The 18,104-nt window shown below is 40.1% G+C and overlaps 1 protein-coding gene across 1 annotated transcript in view; it reads right to left on the bottom strand.

Moving 5' to 3' along the window:
* Nucleotides 1-2,673: 2,673 nt before the first annotated feature.
* UGGT2 (UDP-glucose glycoprotein glucosyltransferase 2) overlaps nucleotides 2,674-18,104 on the bottom strand; it is a 227,763-nt gene continuing 212,332 nt past the window's right edge. The window contains exons 34-39 of the mRNA XM_019528498.1: nucleotides 16,594-16,776; nucleotides 15,698-15,858; nucleotides 15,248-15,362; nucleotides 10,431-10,547; nucleotides 7,745-7,889; nucleotides 2,674-3,263 (exon numbers count right to left, since the gene is read on the bottom strand). Coding sequence (XP_019384043.1) covers nucleotides 3,241-3,263; nucleotides 7,745-7,889; nucleotides 10,431-10,547; nucleotides 15,248-15,362; nucleotides 15,698-15,858; nucleotides 16,594-16,776 — 744 coding nt within the window. The 3' untranslated portion in view covers nucleotides 2,674-3,240. The remainder of the gene's footprint in view (nucleotides 3,264-7,744; nucleotides 7,890-10,430; nucleotides 10,548-15,247; nucleotides 15,363-15,697; nucleotides 15,859-16,593; nucleotides 16,777-18,104) is intronic.

Genomic DNA, 18,104 nt, shown 5'->3' with positions numbered 1-18,104 from the left:
GAAGGATAGCTTCCTTAAGGCACAGCCACCCTTCTTGGGCTCCCATCATTTCAAAACTACTACTCTGTATGTTATCAAGATGGTGTCCTTGACGAGACAGTATAGGAAGGATCCACCATGACTACTTGGATTTTACTTAATTTTCTTGCTGAAGTAATTTCCACCAAGAAAATTGTTTTCATGGAGAAGTGGAACTTCACTAGTATTCTTGTATAAAGTCTCTACTTGTAGGGAAAAAATGCAACGGCAACCCTGAGATGGGGACCTTCTTGAGAAGCCTGTCTTGGGGTTACTCCAGAACCAAGAAGAGAGATTATTTCATCGATGAATCTCTACTAGAGGATACATGATGCACAGCTACAGTGAGATGAACCAAGAGCTAGGAGCCTTAATACCTAATTTATCAAATGATGGAGAAGGAAAGAAAGAGAACTAGCAAAAAGAAAAAGGTGAGCAAAAAAGCAGCATTATATGATATAAATAAAACCAGGTGGGGAGTGGAAGGGGGAGAAGGCACAAGGCTGAACTAGTACTACAGGAGTAAGAAAGAAAATAAAGCAAACTTTTTTTTGTAAAAGGAAAAAGATAAACATAAATAGAAAGACAGAAGGGCCATGAAGCAATGTCTTCAAAAGGGTTAGTAGGCCAGAAAGAGCTGCAGTAGTCGAGACCTGGGGAGCAAGAGCCATATACCACTCTTAAATCTTCTGATGTGAAGCACAAGCAGGGAAAGGGCTATGGTGTACCCTCCAGATGTGGCTAAGGCAAAGGTCTCTGAGCTTTAGTACTTGGCACTCACAGTGAGGGTGGGCATATAAAGTCATTCAAAGGAGAACTAAATGTTAGTATTTATAAGGGTCTAGCATAGTGGTCACCAACCCATTGGTCCTGATCAGGTTGATCCCAGAACCTCTTTCGGTCAATCCTGGGCTGGGGGAGAGCTGAGTGCATGCAGCAGCTGCCTCATCCTGAGCATGTGGGGGCGGCAGGGGGGAATGGGGCCTGGGCCCGATACCCTCTCTGCTGGGCTGCACCCAGTGGCAGAAGCCTCCCTTCCCCCTCCAATGCACCCCTGGATAGCCAGATATTCCTGGATACAGCTGGGCCAGGGCCCAATCCAACTTCTGTGCTGCCACTGCACTGAGCCGTGCCCACCCAGCAGACAGATGCATGTGGCAGTCCAGGGGCGCATGGGGGGAGTTCCTGCTGCTGGGCGCAGCCAGGCAGAGGCCTCAGGGCCCTGTGCTCCCTCCACTTGTGCTCAGGATGAGGCAGCTGCTGCTGCTGTTGCAGGCTGCCCACTGCGCCAGGAGCACAAGTGAGAGAGGAGAATGGACCACCAGGGGCCCCTGCCAGGCTGTGTCCAGCAGCGGGAGCCCCCACCCTATGCGCCCCTGGACTGCAGAGAGTCCCAGACATGGCTGGGCCAGTGCCCAATCTCACTTTTGTCCTGTGGCTGCAATGAGCTGTGCCTGCCTGATGACCAGGCAAACATGGGCCCCCAGGCCAGGCATTGGGTCCTGTCCCAGCCAGGCCTGAAAGTCTCCCTGGTCCAGGGGCATGCTGGGGGAAGCCCAGTAGAGGCCTCAGGAGCCCATGCCCCCCACCTGTGCTCCAGGCATAATGGGCAGCCTGCAGCAGCAGCAGCCTCCTCTCAGAGCATGGGGAGGGGGTGGGCACAGGTGAGGGGGCAAGGGCCTCCAGGGCCTCTGCCATGCTGCACTCAGCAGTGGGAACCCCTCCCCAGCACCATGGAGACTTCCAGACCTGGCCAGGCCAGGGCCCAATCCCATGTTTGTCTGGCCACTGGGTGGGTGTGGCAGCTGCAGCACAGAAGTGGGATCAAGCCCTGGCCCAGCTGGGTCTGGGATGCTCCATGGTCTGGGGGGGGGGAGGACAGATCTTGGGGTGCCTTTTTCTTCCAAAAAGTGATGTTCACCATAAAAAAGGTTGGAGACCACTGGTCTAGTGGAAGAGAATTTCTTGCTTTAAGTTGAGCAACTTCCTTGGTGTTAAGTCATAATTGTTGTAAATGAGAAACAGCTTTCAGTTTTAACCACACATTTCCACAATAATATTCTGAACTACTCAGTGTTTGTTCTTTTCTTTGCTTTAAAATTACACTTCTTAAAATCTAAAATGAGAGACCCAGAGAAAATCCTGAAACGATATGCAGATAAACTTGAGCCCTTCAATAGCAACACTACTTTCTAGAATTAGCCTTTTATAGTACCCGTGTCACATTGATTTTTCTCTCCAATGATACAGAATGTGCACATATTTTAAAACTTGGCAAGTGTCCATAATTCTATGTATGCTGTTGTCCTTCACAGAAAAAATATGGTTTCTAGACTAAAGGAAACTGAAATATCTATGCTGTTGTTCCCTTTTAAGTGTAGTAGTATATAATATTTAATATAACACTAAATAGAGGAAAGGAAAATGCTAGCAGATTAAAATGACTGTACAGTCAGATTGTTTTATTACGACTCATTCAGTGGCATATGTCCTTTCATATTTTGTGTACCACATACAGCCCATTTTCTTGTTTAAAAAAATTAAAATGCTGTTCTGTGACTATTCAAGCACTTCTTTACAGGGGACTTTGAAAACTAGTTAATGTATTCTCTGCATGCCATTATTTTACAAAACCCTACTCACTAAATATTTTGAAATATCTTTTGGTTGGTTATAAATTCTTTTTTCCAGTTACAAGCTATTTTTTACAATGATACTTATTTTGCTGTGATTTTTTTTCTTGTAAACACACATCTAGTGCATGAACAAATTTATGTACACATAAGATTCTAGGGAATTTGAGCTGGCAAAACTTTGCCTACATGCAGATACACAGGGCAGTCCCTTTAAATATCTGATTGTCTAATGTTTACCAACTATAGTCAAGCTATCCTAGAAAAATGCCACACAACATAAATTCAAATGGTCCAATCCAGTATTATTTATAAACTACAAGTTATCTGTCTTTGAAAAGGGCAACAAAATATGAAAGCACACTCACCTTGCTCAGAACAAAAAGAAAACTGAAACATTTCCCATGTACTGATTTTACAGTATATTTCATTCCATTTAAATGGTTTAAGCAAAGTCCATATAAATTAAAAAATATGAGTTCACATTGATGAGATGTTGAAAATAGTGCCACAGCAGTAGTCACATCCTCCATTCCATCTTGTGTAAGAGATTGCTTTGTGTCACCACAGCTATTATTTGTGAATCACGCTAGAGCTCATCACGCTTGAAAACTGTTGCAACAAAACAAACACATTTATTTACACTTAATCCATAAGTGCTAAACATGCTGTAAAAAAAGTGACAAGGCCCCAAGATCCCCCCCAAAAAGTAGGTAAAAAAGGTTTTTATTTACTGTCAAAAGATTCAGTTATATGTTTTAAATTCACTATTTGTAAGGCCAAGCTAATAGATGACTAGAAGCATTTACAAATGATACAGAGTGTAATGGATTTCCCCAAAACCTCATTTTGTTTACCATTTAAGATATTTGAACCCCTTCCTTGTTTTCTTCTATGACTATGAAAGCTAGATTTTTCTTTTTTTTAAAAAGCTGATATTCTTACAAAACTGCACAACTCCAGAATCTGCAGTTTTTACCCCAGGCTTTTAGAAAAGGCACCAAATGTTTCAGTATTATTGGAAGTCTTAATATGTCAACAATGAGATTCTGCCAATTTAAAGTTACAAAGTTATCTATTAGTAATCTAAAATCCTATTTATTTTATTTCATTGTTACTATAGGCAGGTGAGCAGCATCTCCTATTAAAAAGGTTGCCTGATACTTTTCTTTGTAAGGATGGAATGGGTTGAATCTGGAATGTACTTAAAAAAAAAAAATCAAGTGACATTTTTTTTGTGAACAAAAATCACTCTACTTTTTTGGATACATTAACTTCTACATAAATTTAAGAATTGAGCTTGCCCAGGCTCAGGTAGAGAGAAGCTATGAAACGGGAGTATGAGACCACCATGGTGGGCCCACCAGATGACCCTGATGAGATATATCAGGGATGGCCAACCTGTGGCACAAGTACTACAAGTGTCAGTCTCTGTCTGAGGCATGCGGCAGATCAGGAAGGGGACAGGCAGTAAAGCAGCAGAAAGGCAAGAAGCAGAAAGCACAGCAGGAGATGAGGCAGGGGATCACAGAGGATGTGCCTTTTGCTATCCTTGTGAAAATCTGCCCAAAGGTTGACCACATTATAACTCTTTAAAATCAGAATTCAAACATGAATGCTTGGCTAATGCACTCTGGATTCTCAGAGCTCCTCCCTGGCGGCAGCAGGCCACATAGGGGAGAAGACTGCCCAGTCAGAATGCACAATAGATGAGAACTGGACTTGGGAGGGTACACAGGAAACATACTGGGGCACAGATCCTTGGGGAACTAGCTAATGTGGGGAAGAAGGAAAATAAGAACATATGAAGTGCTGTACTGTCAGACCCGTGGTCCATCTAACTTACCACTACATCTTCAACATGGGCAAGAGTAGAAGCTTTAAGAGGGAAAGCTGTGGGTATCTTTAAAGCAGTGGCACTCAACCTTCAGGCCTTGTGGGCCAGATGAGTGGCATGAGGCTGGTCCATGGGCTGGATCCAGCATGGGGTTGGCACGCTGGGTCAGTCTGTGAGTGTGATCTGGCATGCTAGCCTGACCCTGTGTACTGGATCTGGCTGTGGATCAAGACCGCATTAGTGCAATCCAGTGTACAGAATTGTGACATCCAGTTCATGGGGGCTTCCCATAGGTCTGGGAATTTGGTGGCAGGGAAGTGGTAGCAACGTAAATTGCCACAGCTCTGGAAGTCACAGAAGTTAATGCTGCCACCATTTCCCTGCCATCAAGTTTTTGGACTGTTGAATCCTACAGGCCAAATAACAGCCCCTGCAGGCTAGATTCAGCCCCTAAACTGGAGACTGACCACTCCTGATCCAGAGTGATCTGTCTCTCATTTGTTACCCTCCTTGGCATTTACCATCATTGGTTTAGAAAAGTTGGAGGAAATGGAGACTGGGTTGGAGGGTAAGGATACTGGAACTATTTGGGTAAGGAGAAAGTAATTCAAAGTCAGGAACACCATATAGCCTGTGACATGCTCAGCAAAGACAGCAGGAAAGGCAGCTGGGACAAGGAGGTAGTAAATAAACAGAGGTATTGAAACCAGATGAAGAAGTGAAGCTGATCAGGCAAGAAACTGGGACTGAGAGCCAGTGGTGCAAGGATAAAGTGAGGGAGATGGATCTGATAAGCAGGGATGCTTTTTTTCTCTAATTTTAAAAAATCCCCAATTTTTGGATATAAAAAACCCCTTAAAATCCACATTTTTCCACGATTAAAATGAAACATCACTAATATATAGGTATAAATATAGTGGTGTTTCATTTTAATCATGGAAAAATGTGGATTTTGGGTTCTATTTTTTAATCCAAAAATTGGGGTTTTTGTTTTTAAATCAAAGAAAACTAGGATCCCTGCTAATAAGGAGTCAGGGTGTGGCACAGGGGGCATGTCTATACATTCATCAATGAACTTTTGCTAACGTATGTTAAATTTAGTACTTCCACTGTGAGGGCATGTATACACGTATCTTTCTGTCCAGCAATGCACCAAAATCGGTTGGGTCAGAGCACATTCAGTTAATCAAGTCTGCTCTGCATGTGAGCTGATATACAACTGCACACAACGCAGCACAGTGCACAAGTGGCTAAATGCACGCAGAGTGCAGAAAATGGCATCAAAGGACTTTTGAACTAAAACACCTCTATTTTTTATTTCAAAAGCATACCACTGCCATTTTCTCAGCGCTGACACCCATTCTGCCACTTATACAACGCAAGCATGTGTACAAATGCCCTGAGGTACTAGAAAATGGCGAATTAGCCTATTTTAATGTGCATAACGAGAGTGAATGTTTTTTTTGTGATTCTTTAATGTGCATTAAAATAGGCTAAAGTGCATTAAAGCGCATGTGTAGACATGCACTGGTTGGAAAAAGAGACAAGGGATGAGGGACAGCTGGACAAGGGTCCAGGAATACAGGACTGGATTAGCAGCCTGGGGAAGAATAGTAGGATTGATAAACAGTGGTAACAGGGAATGTGGGTGTGGCTGAATAACTGAAAGAAAAATGGGTGAAAGTTTGAGGGGGATGAGTAGAACAATCTGAATACAATACAGTATGTTTCCTCCAGAGCCTGGAAAAGAACCTACCATTTATGGGTCTTTCCACTCCTTTTTTTTTTTTTTTCAACAAAAGAACTCTGAAACTGACTGAAAGTACATTTCTCTTCATCTGCTCATGTTAGTCTATGTAGAAGATGGCAACCTGCCAGCACTATCAGTTACTTTATTAGTGCACAAGACAGAGGTCTGAGCAGGTGAATCTAGAGGTTTCATAGCTAAAGATGAACCATATGGTTTTCAAGGGGATGCCACACCAGGATATTTGTTTGGTTTTTTTCCAATCTTTTTTTTAAAAACCTACAAAATTATGCATCCAAACTACAGTACAAGAATATTACTAACTGCAGAGGCAAGCACTCGAAAGTTAGGAACTTTCTGTGCAATTTTAATTCTTTACCCCTTGTGCGTATGCATTATGATACAGTTTTTAAATGGATAACCATAAACTTTTTATTCCACAGGACTTCTCATTCATTAAATAGAATGCATGGTGCTCGCTGAACAAACAGCTATTCAATATTTTATCTTCATTGTTCAAAATGCAGCTTCATGCCTTATTTATTTAAATCCTGCTCTAAAGAGAAATTATTATTTTCTCTTGGGCTTTTCTATGGTGCTCATCACCACAGTGCCTAAGAGCTTCACAACTAATTATGAATACATTTCCCCATGAGACTCTTCTTCCTCTTTCTGCAATTCCCTGCCTCATTTAGCATACACCTTTCTACTTCTGCAGTAAATGAAGCAGAGTTCTACAGACAATAGCTTTCTTCCTAGGCAACCCTCATTCAGTACCAAAGAAGGTCAATACCATGCCCTGAATGAGGCAGGGATCTGACTGTATCACAGTAATATGAACATGCACAGGGAATGAATTAAGTTGGCAGAGACGACCTTAAATTTGGCATTTCCTAACTTCTAAATGCTTAACTCAAGAAGAACTTTAAAGATGTTCTTTTGTCACAGATCTAAAATAATGCACAAAAAACTCACACTTTGTTTACATGATTGACTTGGTTTATATTCTTTTATTTGTATTATGAGACGATAAAAAAAATCATTCCAAAGATATTATCAATATTTTTTTTTCTAGAGATTTAAGCAGGATGTTTCAGAGTACTGAAAACAAATTTCATCTGAGGGGGAATCTGTGTTGGACTAACCTTACTGAACAACACATTGTTTCCATTTTCCATGTAAGAGCAAAACTGAATAAGTTTTAATTTTGAAGATCACGATGAAAACACCACATAGTTAATTATTTGGCTGAAATTTTACCTCCTCCTATTGAAAGGAATTTTGCTATTGGCTTCCATACTGTCAATATTTTATTCTTTAAATATAGCTTAAATTCAGAATGGCATTAAATACTATTACAAAATATTACGAACATAAATATCCCCACAGCTTCCCCAAACCCTGGGGTCAGTTACACACCCTGATTCTAATCTTCATTGACATAACTAATAAAAAGTCAAAGAAATAGTCACGTTAAATGAATATGCATGCAAAAGTTTATTCTCTTACTTTTTTGAGAGGGTTGAGTTAGGTCTTTCTTTTCTCTTTCAATTTGCTTTATAAGCTTTTGTATTTCAGAGTCATACTCAACCCATTCAGGAATTATCCTGACAGCAGCCTTCAGTTTAGGTTCTTTGGTTTGGGGGTTATTGCACTGAAAGTTTAAAACATTTTACTTGTTTTAAAAAAAAAAGCAATATATGAACAATAACTATAACCAGTGTTCTGAACATCAGTTATGGAAACAACTACATCACTGAAAAAGAAACACTACTAAAAACTAGCAACAAATTCAAACACTGTAAAACACTCAGATTGTAGCCAAGTGATTCACAACCTGGGATGCCATGAGATTCTTTTAAGGGTGCCATGGAATATTAGTACAACTGAGTGTGCAACTATCTACACATGATTCACAAGATAAACCCAGCACATTTCACAAGATAAACCCACAAAATTTCAAACAGCAATCCATAGTTTTGAAAACATTCTGACACGTTGTGGTCTTTCTGAATTCTTTGCAACAGAAGGATTGCTCTATTAGTGTAAAAGCTAAGAACTGGAATTTTCTGAGGAGTACCTTGCATCTAACAATGGGTATCTTGTGTCTGGAAAGGTTGCAAATCCCTGTTCTAGCCAATACACTCATTTTGAAATCACTGTGGGTCATTAATTCTCTGGAAGACTAAAAATGTACTGAAATTCTATAGGTTCAGAAAAAAATTCTGAAATTATATGAATTATTTTGGCAAATGCAGTTAATATTTAGCCTCGTACTAGGACACAAAAGTACTATAATTTACCGTACTTTGCAGTCACTACTCTTTTAGTCAGGCTAAACATCTGGCTAACACTTGTTATATTTTACTAACAGGACCATCTGTCACCAGTCCCTAGGAATGTCTTCAGCTTCCTACATAATCATTCATCTCTCCCAATTGCCTCATGCCTAATTAGCTATTTTGTTAGCATTACAAGCCAGCTAAAGGGCAATAGGCATCTGGTTAACTACCTTGAGATCTTCAACAAAACAGTACAAAGTGGTCTATAAACCAAAATCTGCTAAAGTTATTTAACCATTTCTAAAATGTCTATGATAACCTGTTGTAACTGAAATATTTTCACTTCTACATGGGTTTTCTGTGGAAAAAAAAAATCTTCAAACTTTTTGCCAACAACCCAGAGGCAGTGTAAGCTTGGTATCCTGCTTTCAACTATTAGAAGTACATTGGTATGCTTGTTATGTTTTAGAAGTTTGTCTCTACCCAGCTTTATGAAGCTCTGTAAGTGGTATGAGTGACTGGTGCCCCCTGAATCCAGGGGGAGGGGGTACCTGCAGAAGCTGCCAACAGTGGTGGCCCTGTTGGGAGGTACCAGCCCAGCTGACAGCATCAGTGTTGGCTGTCAGGGGGGGCCATGTGCACCCCCTACCAGTTGCCTATGTTAAGTGGATTCTGGAAATGCATACTTTGAGTAAATGATTTAGGAGGTAAAGGGAAATGGATGTCACAATGGGTGCTTCTACACATGCAATTAATGCAAAACAATAAACTCTGGAGCATTTTGAGCTGCAGTAAGTTACTCTTGGGAGCAGCATCAAAACGTGCATTCGAGACGAGCAATTTTAGGTGGGCAGAGCAGACCCAGGCTGGCAGGGGGCACAAGGGATCAACCCTGAGGTCTGGGTGGCAATGTTGGGCAGCAGAACAGCTGGTTGGGGCATGAGGGTGCTGAAAGTGCAGGGCTATGGAGCAGGCAGGAGTCTGGCCCCCAGCTGGCTAGGCTGACTGGGTGCAATTTACGCCCATGGTCAGCATATACATGTGCATTTAAAAGCAGCAAATTACCCCAGCATAAGATAATACTATCGGGGGCAACAGTAATTAATTTACTGCAGCCTAATACCATTGCACGTGTAGACAGCGATGCTTTACTTAATGGCAGAGTATACCTGGTGTCTCAGCAGGAGTGCAGCAATAAAAAAAATCTGTCTTGCATTGGCAACCCTCCCCTGTGTGCTGGATCTGGCTGGAGTGCGACCTTGATCATAGGTCCATCCCATGTGTGCAAGATCCAGCCCAACCCCATAAGCCAGCACAATGACACAGCTCCTTGGGCTGGATAAAAAGAAATTTCCTGATGAGTGTGTAGTCTTTTAATTGGGGAAAAACAAACTCATATGCAGAATTGATTCTCACATGATGGCAAAATAAACCTGGAGCTTAAGATAGATTAAGTAAATTTGAGTAAAGATAAAACCCAACCAGGTCCTGCTTAAACCCTAATTCACGCATGTCTAGGAAAGTCTGAACTGAATAGTGAACACTGTAGCACCTTATTTTTTTCAGTGTGAAAATAAACATTTGCTCCTTTTCTTCACATTCCTGTTCTCTGAAATGATATGTCTGACAGTATAAGGTGGCTAATAGAAACTACTTTCACAGTGTCCCTTCCATCCCTGATATTTTTGTCAAAATTAGTTTTGAGCAAAACTTCCCAACCAGCTCTATAAGCAAGTCTGAGGCTGTCTTCCAAGAGAAGGTAGTAGGGCCAACATAGCAATGACTCCTTAGAAGGCTTGTAAAATAATAGCAAAAGCATTATGAAAGCTATATCATAAACTGCAAATTAAACCTTTAGCAAGAATAGCTAAATAATTATTCTTGTAACTAAAATATTATTTTCATTAACTCACCAAGTCAATTGTTTTAGCCTTTTTCTTGGATTCATCATCACACCAGGTTTCACACCAGAGCCATTCTTGAGGAAGAGACTTAATGGCCACTTGATGAATCATGTTATTGGGAAGATCCTGTGTGAATCAAGTAACAAATCTTAAATTTGGTTTGGCATGCTTACCAAACTGATTACCAAAAGGTAATTTTATAATACCACTACTTGAAGAAAAGTGCACAGAGCATCTATTTTTATTATCATTGTTTGAGAGATGTTTACACTGTAAGTTCCTTTCTCCCCAGCTTAGCATCTAGCTCTTTTTCAAGAAAGATTTTTTTAAACTAATTATAATGAGTTTTGTACCTGGTTCCACCTATTAAGGAAGTAAGCAGTTTTTCTTGTACTGCCCTACTATTGAGCCATTTCTTACCTTGCTACAAGTGATCTCTTCTACGTGATGTTTATGGATCTAATTCTAATACTATATCTCTTCCATTAAGCAATACACAATATAACGGCTGAGCAAAATTAGGCATTATATAATTAGCAAAGCCAAACTTATCCATACTCCTATTTGCTAAACTTACGAAAGCATTTTCTTAAACATGCTCATCTCCAGAGCATAGTTCAAATGTTGTATTCTGCAACCCCTTAAATTTTTACTTTGCCATAGAAAAATTGATTCTAGACTACTATTTTGAAAAGATAAAACTAATAAGTCTCTCCCATTCATGTTCACCAAGTTACTTGCATTTGCTCTCATCTTCTTTACCTAACAGGATATAAACACACATTATGTAGAATGTGATTTTTAAATATAGCTAATAATAGCCTTGTTGTATAGAAGGTCTGGGATTTAAAGATCAGTGTGATCAAAGTCCCAACCACTGATGTACAACTTGCAGAGTCCTGCTTCAACTTGCAGCACTTGTGGAATTATAGGCACAGACAGGAGAGCATGTCTGTTTCCCAACCATGGGATAAGGAAGGCATCAGACCATGAGCCCATGCTAAGCCCTCCCCAGAAACAAATGTTTTGGCTATTCTTGCCGATTGCCATGTCAGATAGCTTGATCTGTGAATTACCCCAATTTGAGAAAATGTCACAGGATCATGTCATAGGATCAAAGAAAAGTAGGACTGGAAGGGATCTTCAGAGACCCTATGGTCCAACCCACTACTCAGGTAGGATCATCCTTCTCTCAACCATCCTATACAAATCCAATGTCTGTTTATTAGCAAAACCAGTCAATCCTGATGCAACAAGACAACACCCTAACCTGCCACAGGTAAAGCAGTGGGCAACAGGCCAACTTTCTGTTCTGCAACAGTTGTTGAAATACTCTCAAGAGATCCAGGGAAGACTATGGCCCACACTACAAAGAAAGGCAAAACCCCTGCAGTCCATACCAATCTGATCATGGGATAAAATTCCTTCCTGACTTCAAATATGGCAATTGCTCTGACCCTGAGCAGAGGGGCAAGGTCCTGTAGCCAGAAATCTTCAGGTTTAAGTCCCAGCCGAAGTATTAGCACACTGTAGTCAAAATAATCCCGAGTCTTGGCTCCAGCAAACACCCAAAGCAAAAGAAAACAAACCCTCCTCTCCCACGCTTCCCCTTTCCTCCCCCCCTCAACCAATACATGTTGTAGCAAGAGGGGAAAATCCTTGCTGTCCTGACGTGGCAACAAACAAAGCCCAAAAGCATGGGAAATGCTCATAGGAAAACATAGGCATAGCCTCTCCTAGATTATCCCTAACCAATTCTTGTTAAACCTCTTCTTGAATATCTCCAATGATGGAGATTCCACAACTTCTGTAACCAATCTACTCCACTGCCTCACTTTTCTAACAGTGAAGAACTTTTTTCTGTTAGGACAGAGAGATGCATTTGCTGAGACTACCTGCTTAGGTGGTCTGAAGCCTGGGAAGTCACAGCCAACAGCTGTATCTGATTATAGGGTCCACCACCAGCACCTGACTTGTGTCCTTGGATGAGAGGTGAGGAAAAGGGGAGAAGAGATTTCACACCACATTATTTGTTAATGTAGAATATCAACAACTCTGATTAAGTAGGCTGACTAATCCAGAAAGTTTGCATTAGATGCATCACCTAACCATTGCTGTCTTACCATACAAAGAAAATCTTTTGGTCTCTTCCGTAGCCACAAACAGGGATTTTGTAATGCCTTGTGCTATAGCCAGTTCACTTGTATTTTAGTTCTTAATCTTGGCTATGAGAAGTCGAATCTTATTTCTGATGTTTGTTAGAAAGTCATCTGTGAAGCATGATGACCTGAGAGGGCAGGAAGAAGAGCACTGGGGTGCCACAATGTTTTTAGTTGTGGCTATTATGTGATGAAACTAGCCAGTTCATTCCTTACTGTTTTACTTCCCTTAAGTCCCTTCTATTCATTTAGTGTGCTGTCAACGAAGCTTCCCCTTTCCTATGTATCTTCCTTATATTTGAGTAAGCTCTTTTAGGTGTTTTCAATTCATAAATAAGACCTGTTAGCCTGAGTCAATGGTGACTTCTTTAACTATATGCCTAAATCTATATCTAGGTATGTGGTATTTGCTTTATATTAATTAAAAATACTGTTTTGATAGCTTCTGGTATTTGCATATGTAGCTGACTTTGTATTGTTCACTATAAGTGCAGTATAAGGAAAACTAAATCCAACATTTGTTGTTATTTTTTTAGTGACCCCATAGTCCAGTAGGTGATGCTGTTACTGTTATTTTAAGGGCTGTTAGAATGAGTTTTAAAAATGGTCAGGCGTGTTAAACTGGCAATAACAGTCAACACAAATATGGCTAGTTGCTTACATTTATTATTAATGAATACTTGGAGAATATTTCTCAAGATTTACTCTTACTGGGCCTATGTTAGGATCAATATCCATGGTTTCAATTTCTTACTATATTCTAACACTTGATTTTTTTTCTTAAAATTTTAAACTAAATAATTCAGCAACACAAAACATAAAACATTTATTCACAGTAGCTTTTTAGGTTCAGATAAATTTAGCTCTTATATGCTTTTGGTTTTTGTTTCCAGGAAAAAAATCGTCTGCATTTTAGTACGTGAAAAATTAAATATCCATGTATGTTGTATGTAGGGTATGTACAATTACATATTTTAAGAATATCTCTGATGTAATAGATGCTACTACTAAATAAAGTAACAATATTTAGAAGCAAGGCAATCCTCAAAATCCAACATCGCACTGCCCCTGAATTTTGGAAAAGTTTTTGGGAGGAATAAAAACCTGGATGTGAGCTGTTTCACTGTTGGGTTGGTTCCAGTTCTAAACCAAAATTTGCCAAATAACTCTTTTTCAGCTGTAGTTCAGATCCAATGTGTGTGTGTGTGTGTATGTGTTTCTGTTTGAGGGCTTTGGATAATGGCAGTGAATACACAAGAAATAATTTAGATATATTTTCAATACTGTTTTGCAAGCACCTTATCTCACATAGTTGTATCTAAGTAACATGGCAGTATCAAGGACAAGTAACAATATTACACATGTACAGATGGAAGCCTGGGAAGTCACAGTTACATTTGTAGAATTTGTAGAGAATTGTTGGTCTCCTGATAGAAATTACTAGAGTACAAGTTCAGTTTCTGCTGGAGGCAACATGCCCCATCCAAGAGAAATATTTTCCAGGTTGCCACCTGGAAGATTTCCCCTGCAGGAGAGTTTCTCTCACTAGAATGACCACCTGCATACTCAACTTCTCTGTGATCAAGAGGAGTCAAGCACCAGCTTCCTCTGTTCCTGCCTCAGACTCAAGGGTACTCCAATCTGGGAAAGGTAAAGGAGCATTTTTCCATAGCTCCCTTCTGGAGACTAGGAATGGGGAGCGGGAGAGGAACAGCAGGGCAATACTCCTTGCAAGTCTGTCTGATGGGGCACTGTGACTAGATATGCCTCCAGAGGACGGCTGTGGCACTAGTGGTCACTAAACTAAACCCTGCCCTGCCTCACTGGTCTCTCAGGCCACTGCCCTGTTTTCATCTGCCATGCCTTGGTGTCTAGATAAGAAATATAGGAGGCTGTCCTCAGAAACCAGAGTAAGCCTTGGATGCTTTCCTTTGCCTTGTTCGTGGCTGGGCAGCCATATTCTGGTCCCAATCCCTGGCTGACCAAGGCATTATGCTTTCATCCTTTCTCTTGACTCCAAGCTTCCTGGCCTCCCTTTCTAGTCTCTGGATCTGCTGGCTCATTCATTGGGCCCCTGGCCCTGGCTCTGCTTCTTCTTACACCATCCAATGGGTCCCAGACCCTTGCCCAGTTCTTCCTGGGTTTCATCCACTTCTACTTGTTTACTGGGCCCCTAGCCCTAGCCATGCAGCCCACTGGGTCTTGCACTCTTGATGGAACCCAGTTAGAAAACCACTGCTTTTGAAAGTTAACTGTAAAAAAAAATTCTAGAATTCCTTTTTGTATTTGGCTGGTTTGTGCTGATGGCCATTGCCTCAACTCCACTGTAGAGATGCCAGAAAGAAAGGAACAGTATTTACACACCATAGAATAAAAGGCACATTACCTCACATTCTATTTTTCTGAAAAATAATGTATAATTTATTTTAAAATGAACATAATAAAATTCTTAACTCCAAGAATCATAACTATACTTCCCTAACAAGAATACCTAAAGTTGTATAACATTTTGACAATAATATAAGAGCCCATTTGCAAAACCTTTACAGAAACTCTTCAGATAATAGACAAATGTAATTAAGATTATATGCAAACCACAGAGAGTGAGAAAACTAGGAAGAACTTTATAAAGAAAAGATCAAACGTTGCTGATTAAACCCTACATACCTGATCTAAGTTTGAAAGACTGTTTGGATCTTGACTGAGAGCTTGGTACTGGCCCCGAAGCCTGTCTCCTGCAGCAATCCTTCTGAACTTCTTAAGATCTACAACATACAAGGCGCTACAAAAATAAAGCAATAAAGACTTTTATATACTTTTGGTAACATCAAAAGACTAGCAAAACTAAGAGGCAAATATTGCACATACATTAAGAATGTACAGAGACAAATAACATAAACATAAACACAAACACAATGTTTGAGTAACTGTCTGAAGCCCACCACAAGAAATGAATCCACAACACCTGCTAATCAATCTACAATTAGATTTTATGCTATATTTGCATCTTTCTTAGATCTAATATAATGTGATTATCTGTAATGTCTTATTGAAAAATAGTCCAAAATTCTAAACACTTTTTACAAACTGTCCAAAAATGTACCCTAATTTTCTTACCTTATGTGATATTTCCTTTTCCCAAGATGGGATGCCCAATACCCTGATTTCCAGAAACGATATCCATCCATTTCTGTGCGACTGTCACAGAAAGGAGTGTATCCATAGGGAGCTCCATTTAGATCTAAATCTCTAAGTTCTCTTAAGTCATCCCTCACAATCTAAATAAAAGAAATATATAAATAATTATTTTTAGAATTTAATGTTTCTTGCCCAGTATGAGTCCATTGGGCATGGGGAGGAAAGGAGAATTTATGTTCTAAATACATATATTCAAATGTTTAATTTGGTTTTGGGGAAAAAGTATGGCACCCAAATCATTCATCCTTCACAGAAGTACTCTTTAACAAAAGGTGTTGAAAATGTGCCTCTTCCTGCATCCCCAGTCCCAAACTACAGTCAAGTTTGGGATCAACCTTTTTTAGCTACTGAACAGTACCAAAACCCATGCAAAATTCAGGATAGAAAGCATACAGAAGTACTTATTGAAATTTAATTACAATAATGGGACCAACACTAACGACTTGTAAAATATGTCCTGAGATATTTAATCATTTCATGGTTGTTAGAGGCTGGAAGGGACCTTACAGATCATCAGGTCCAGCCCCCTGCACTTGGGCAGGAAATGACCACATACAATCAACATTTCAGCATTATATCCATGTAAGAGAGGATAATGGCCACAAGTATATAATGCTGTACTAGTTCATAAATGATTAGAAGGGATACACACTAAATGTTGAACGCCCTAGCATGCAGGACTTTCTACTTAGCAATCTCCAAACCAAATACTGCAATCTGATGAGAGCAAAACTCAGATAAAATGGCAGCAATGATGGAAGGACTGACAGGAAGTAACATAACCTGGTATTTTTATAGAATTATTGATTTCTTACCAGATCAGCATCAACAAATATTATTTTGTCCACAGCCAATGGAAAAAGAACATCCAGAAAAAGAATTTTGTAACCCCAGATAATTCTTTGCTTTTCTGTTTGTTGATATAGCCAGCGGGGCCACTTATATTGCACCAATTCATACTGGAATCCATATTCTTTAGCCAGGTAGGGAATAACTTCCTAGAAGTGGAACAAAACCCACAGAAGTGTATAGGGCAGTACACAGAAATTATGCATCTTGCTTAATGTCACACATCAGAGCTAGCACAAAACTATAACTCTTAGCTCTAGTTTTGTGCTGTAGCCACTCATAATTAATTTAATGTTCTCTTAATAATAATTATTCCCCCTCTTTATATTCTACATTGATTTCTTTCTGTTACTTCATTCCTCCTTCTTCCATGTGTGCTTGTTTTTTTTATGATCACCAAAAACTGATTAACAGCCAAATTATGCACGCAAATGTTTTATTAATATAGGACAATATAAAACATAAGTAGGACAAGATGATCTAGCTCATTTAGTCCTACAGTTAGTTCTACAAATGCAGCACTTTTATAAAGGAATACAAGGTTATTTCTGTTTGTTTTCTTTTCTCCTATTACTTATAATACTTTTTTAATTAAAGAAATACTGCTTTTCTCATTATAAAAATATGTACCAAAAATGTCAGGGTAAGTGATGACTAAGGTATATTAGGCATATCTAAACTATGTCCCCAGAGAATTGGGTACATATGCATTGAAGAATGCCTGGCTATTCCTGCTGCCAAGCACCAAACCCAGAAATGAAGTGGCAAAGCCATGCCATGGGTGTCTCGCCATAACTACTCCAAAGATTTGTCTCCAGTGTGCCTGAAAGCAGCTGAGTGGGTACTCCTGCAGCGTATTCACTGTTGCATTTCTGGGTTTGGAATGTGCAAGGGGGAACAAACGGGCATAGCATTCTTGAGCAAATCCCTCTCTAAGAGTACTAGAGATGTGATGCAGACATATGAATAGTGGACACATACAAAAAGTAAATACTTAGCTCTGTAAGTATTTGACACTTAGGTTGTTCAAATAATCTGGAAGAATCCTCCTGAGTTTATAGAAAAGCCTACCTAGAGATGCCTGAATAGACAATCATGCTAAGCCCCTAAAAACAGCAGAGCGCTTGTGGTGCTGCAAAGCCAGGGGACACTTGTGCACTCATTTCAGCATACTCTGTACAACAGATTGCAACAATGCACAGGGCAGCCCTGCCTGGCTGACCCTGACTACTTCACAGTATAGGCAGTCCTTGACTTACCAAGTTATGTTGAACAGCATTTATGACATTTGTAAATTGACACCCTGTTTCAATGTTCCAATGCGGGTTTTACCTTTACTACACTTTTTACTAGTTAGATGAGCACCTTGCTGGGGTCATCTGACCCCGCCCGGTGCTCTTTCCTGCCAAGGCAGGGGGTCGGACTAGATGATCTTCCTAGGTCCCTTCCGACTCTAGCTACTATGAAACTATGAAAC

Source organism: Crocodylus porosus, unplaced genomic scaffold (assembly GCF_001723895.1).
Source record: "Crocodylus porosus isolate Cpor-Errol unplaced genomic scaffold, CroPor_comp1, whole genome shotgun sequence".
NCBI lineage: Eukaryota > Metazoa > Chordata > Crocodylia > Crocodylidae > Crocodylus > Crocodylus porosus.
The sequence above is the reverse complement of the archived record's forward strand: the minus strand, read 5'-3'. Positions and strand labels throughout refer to the sequence as shown.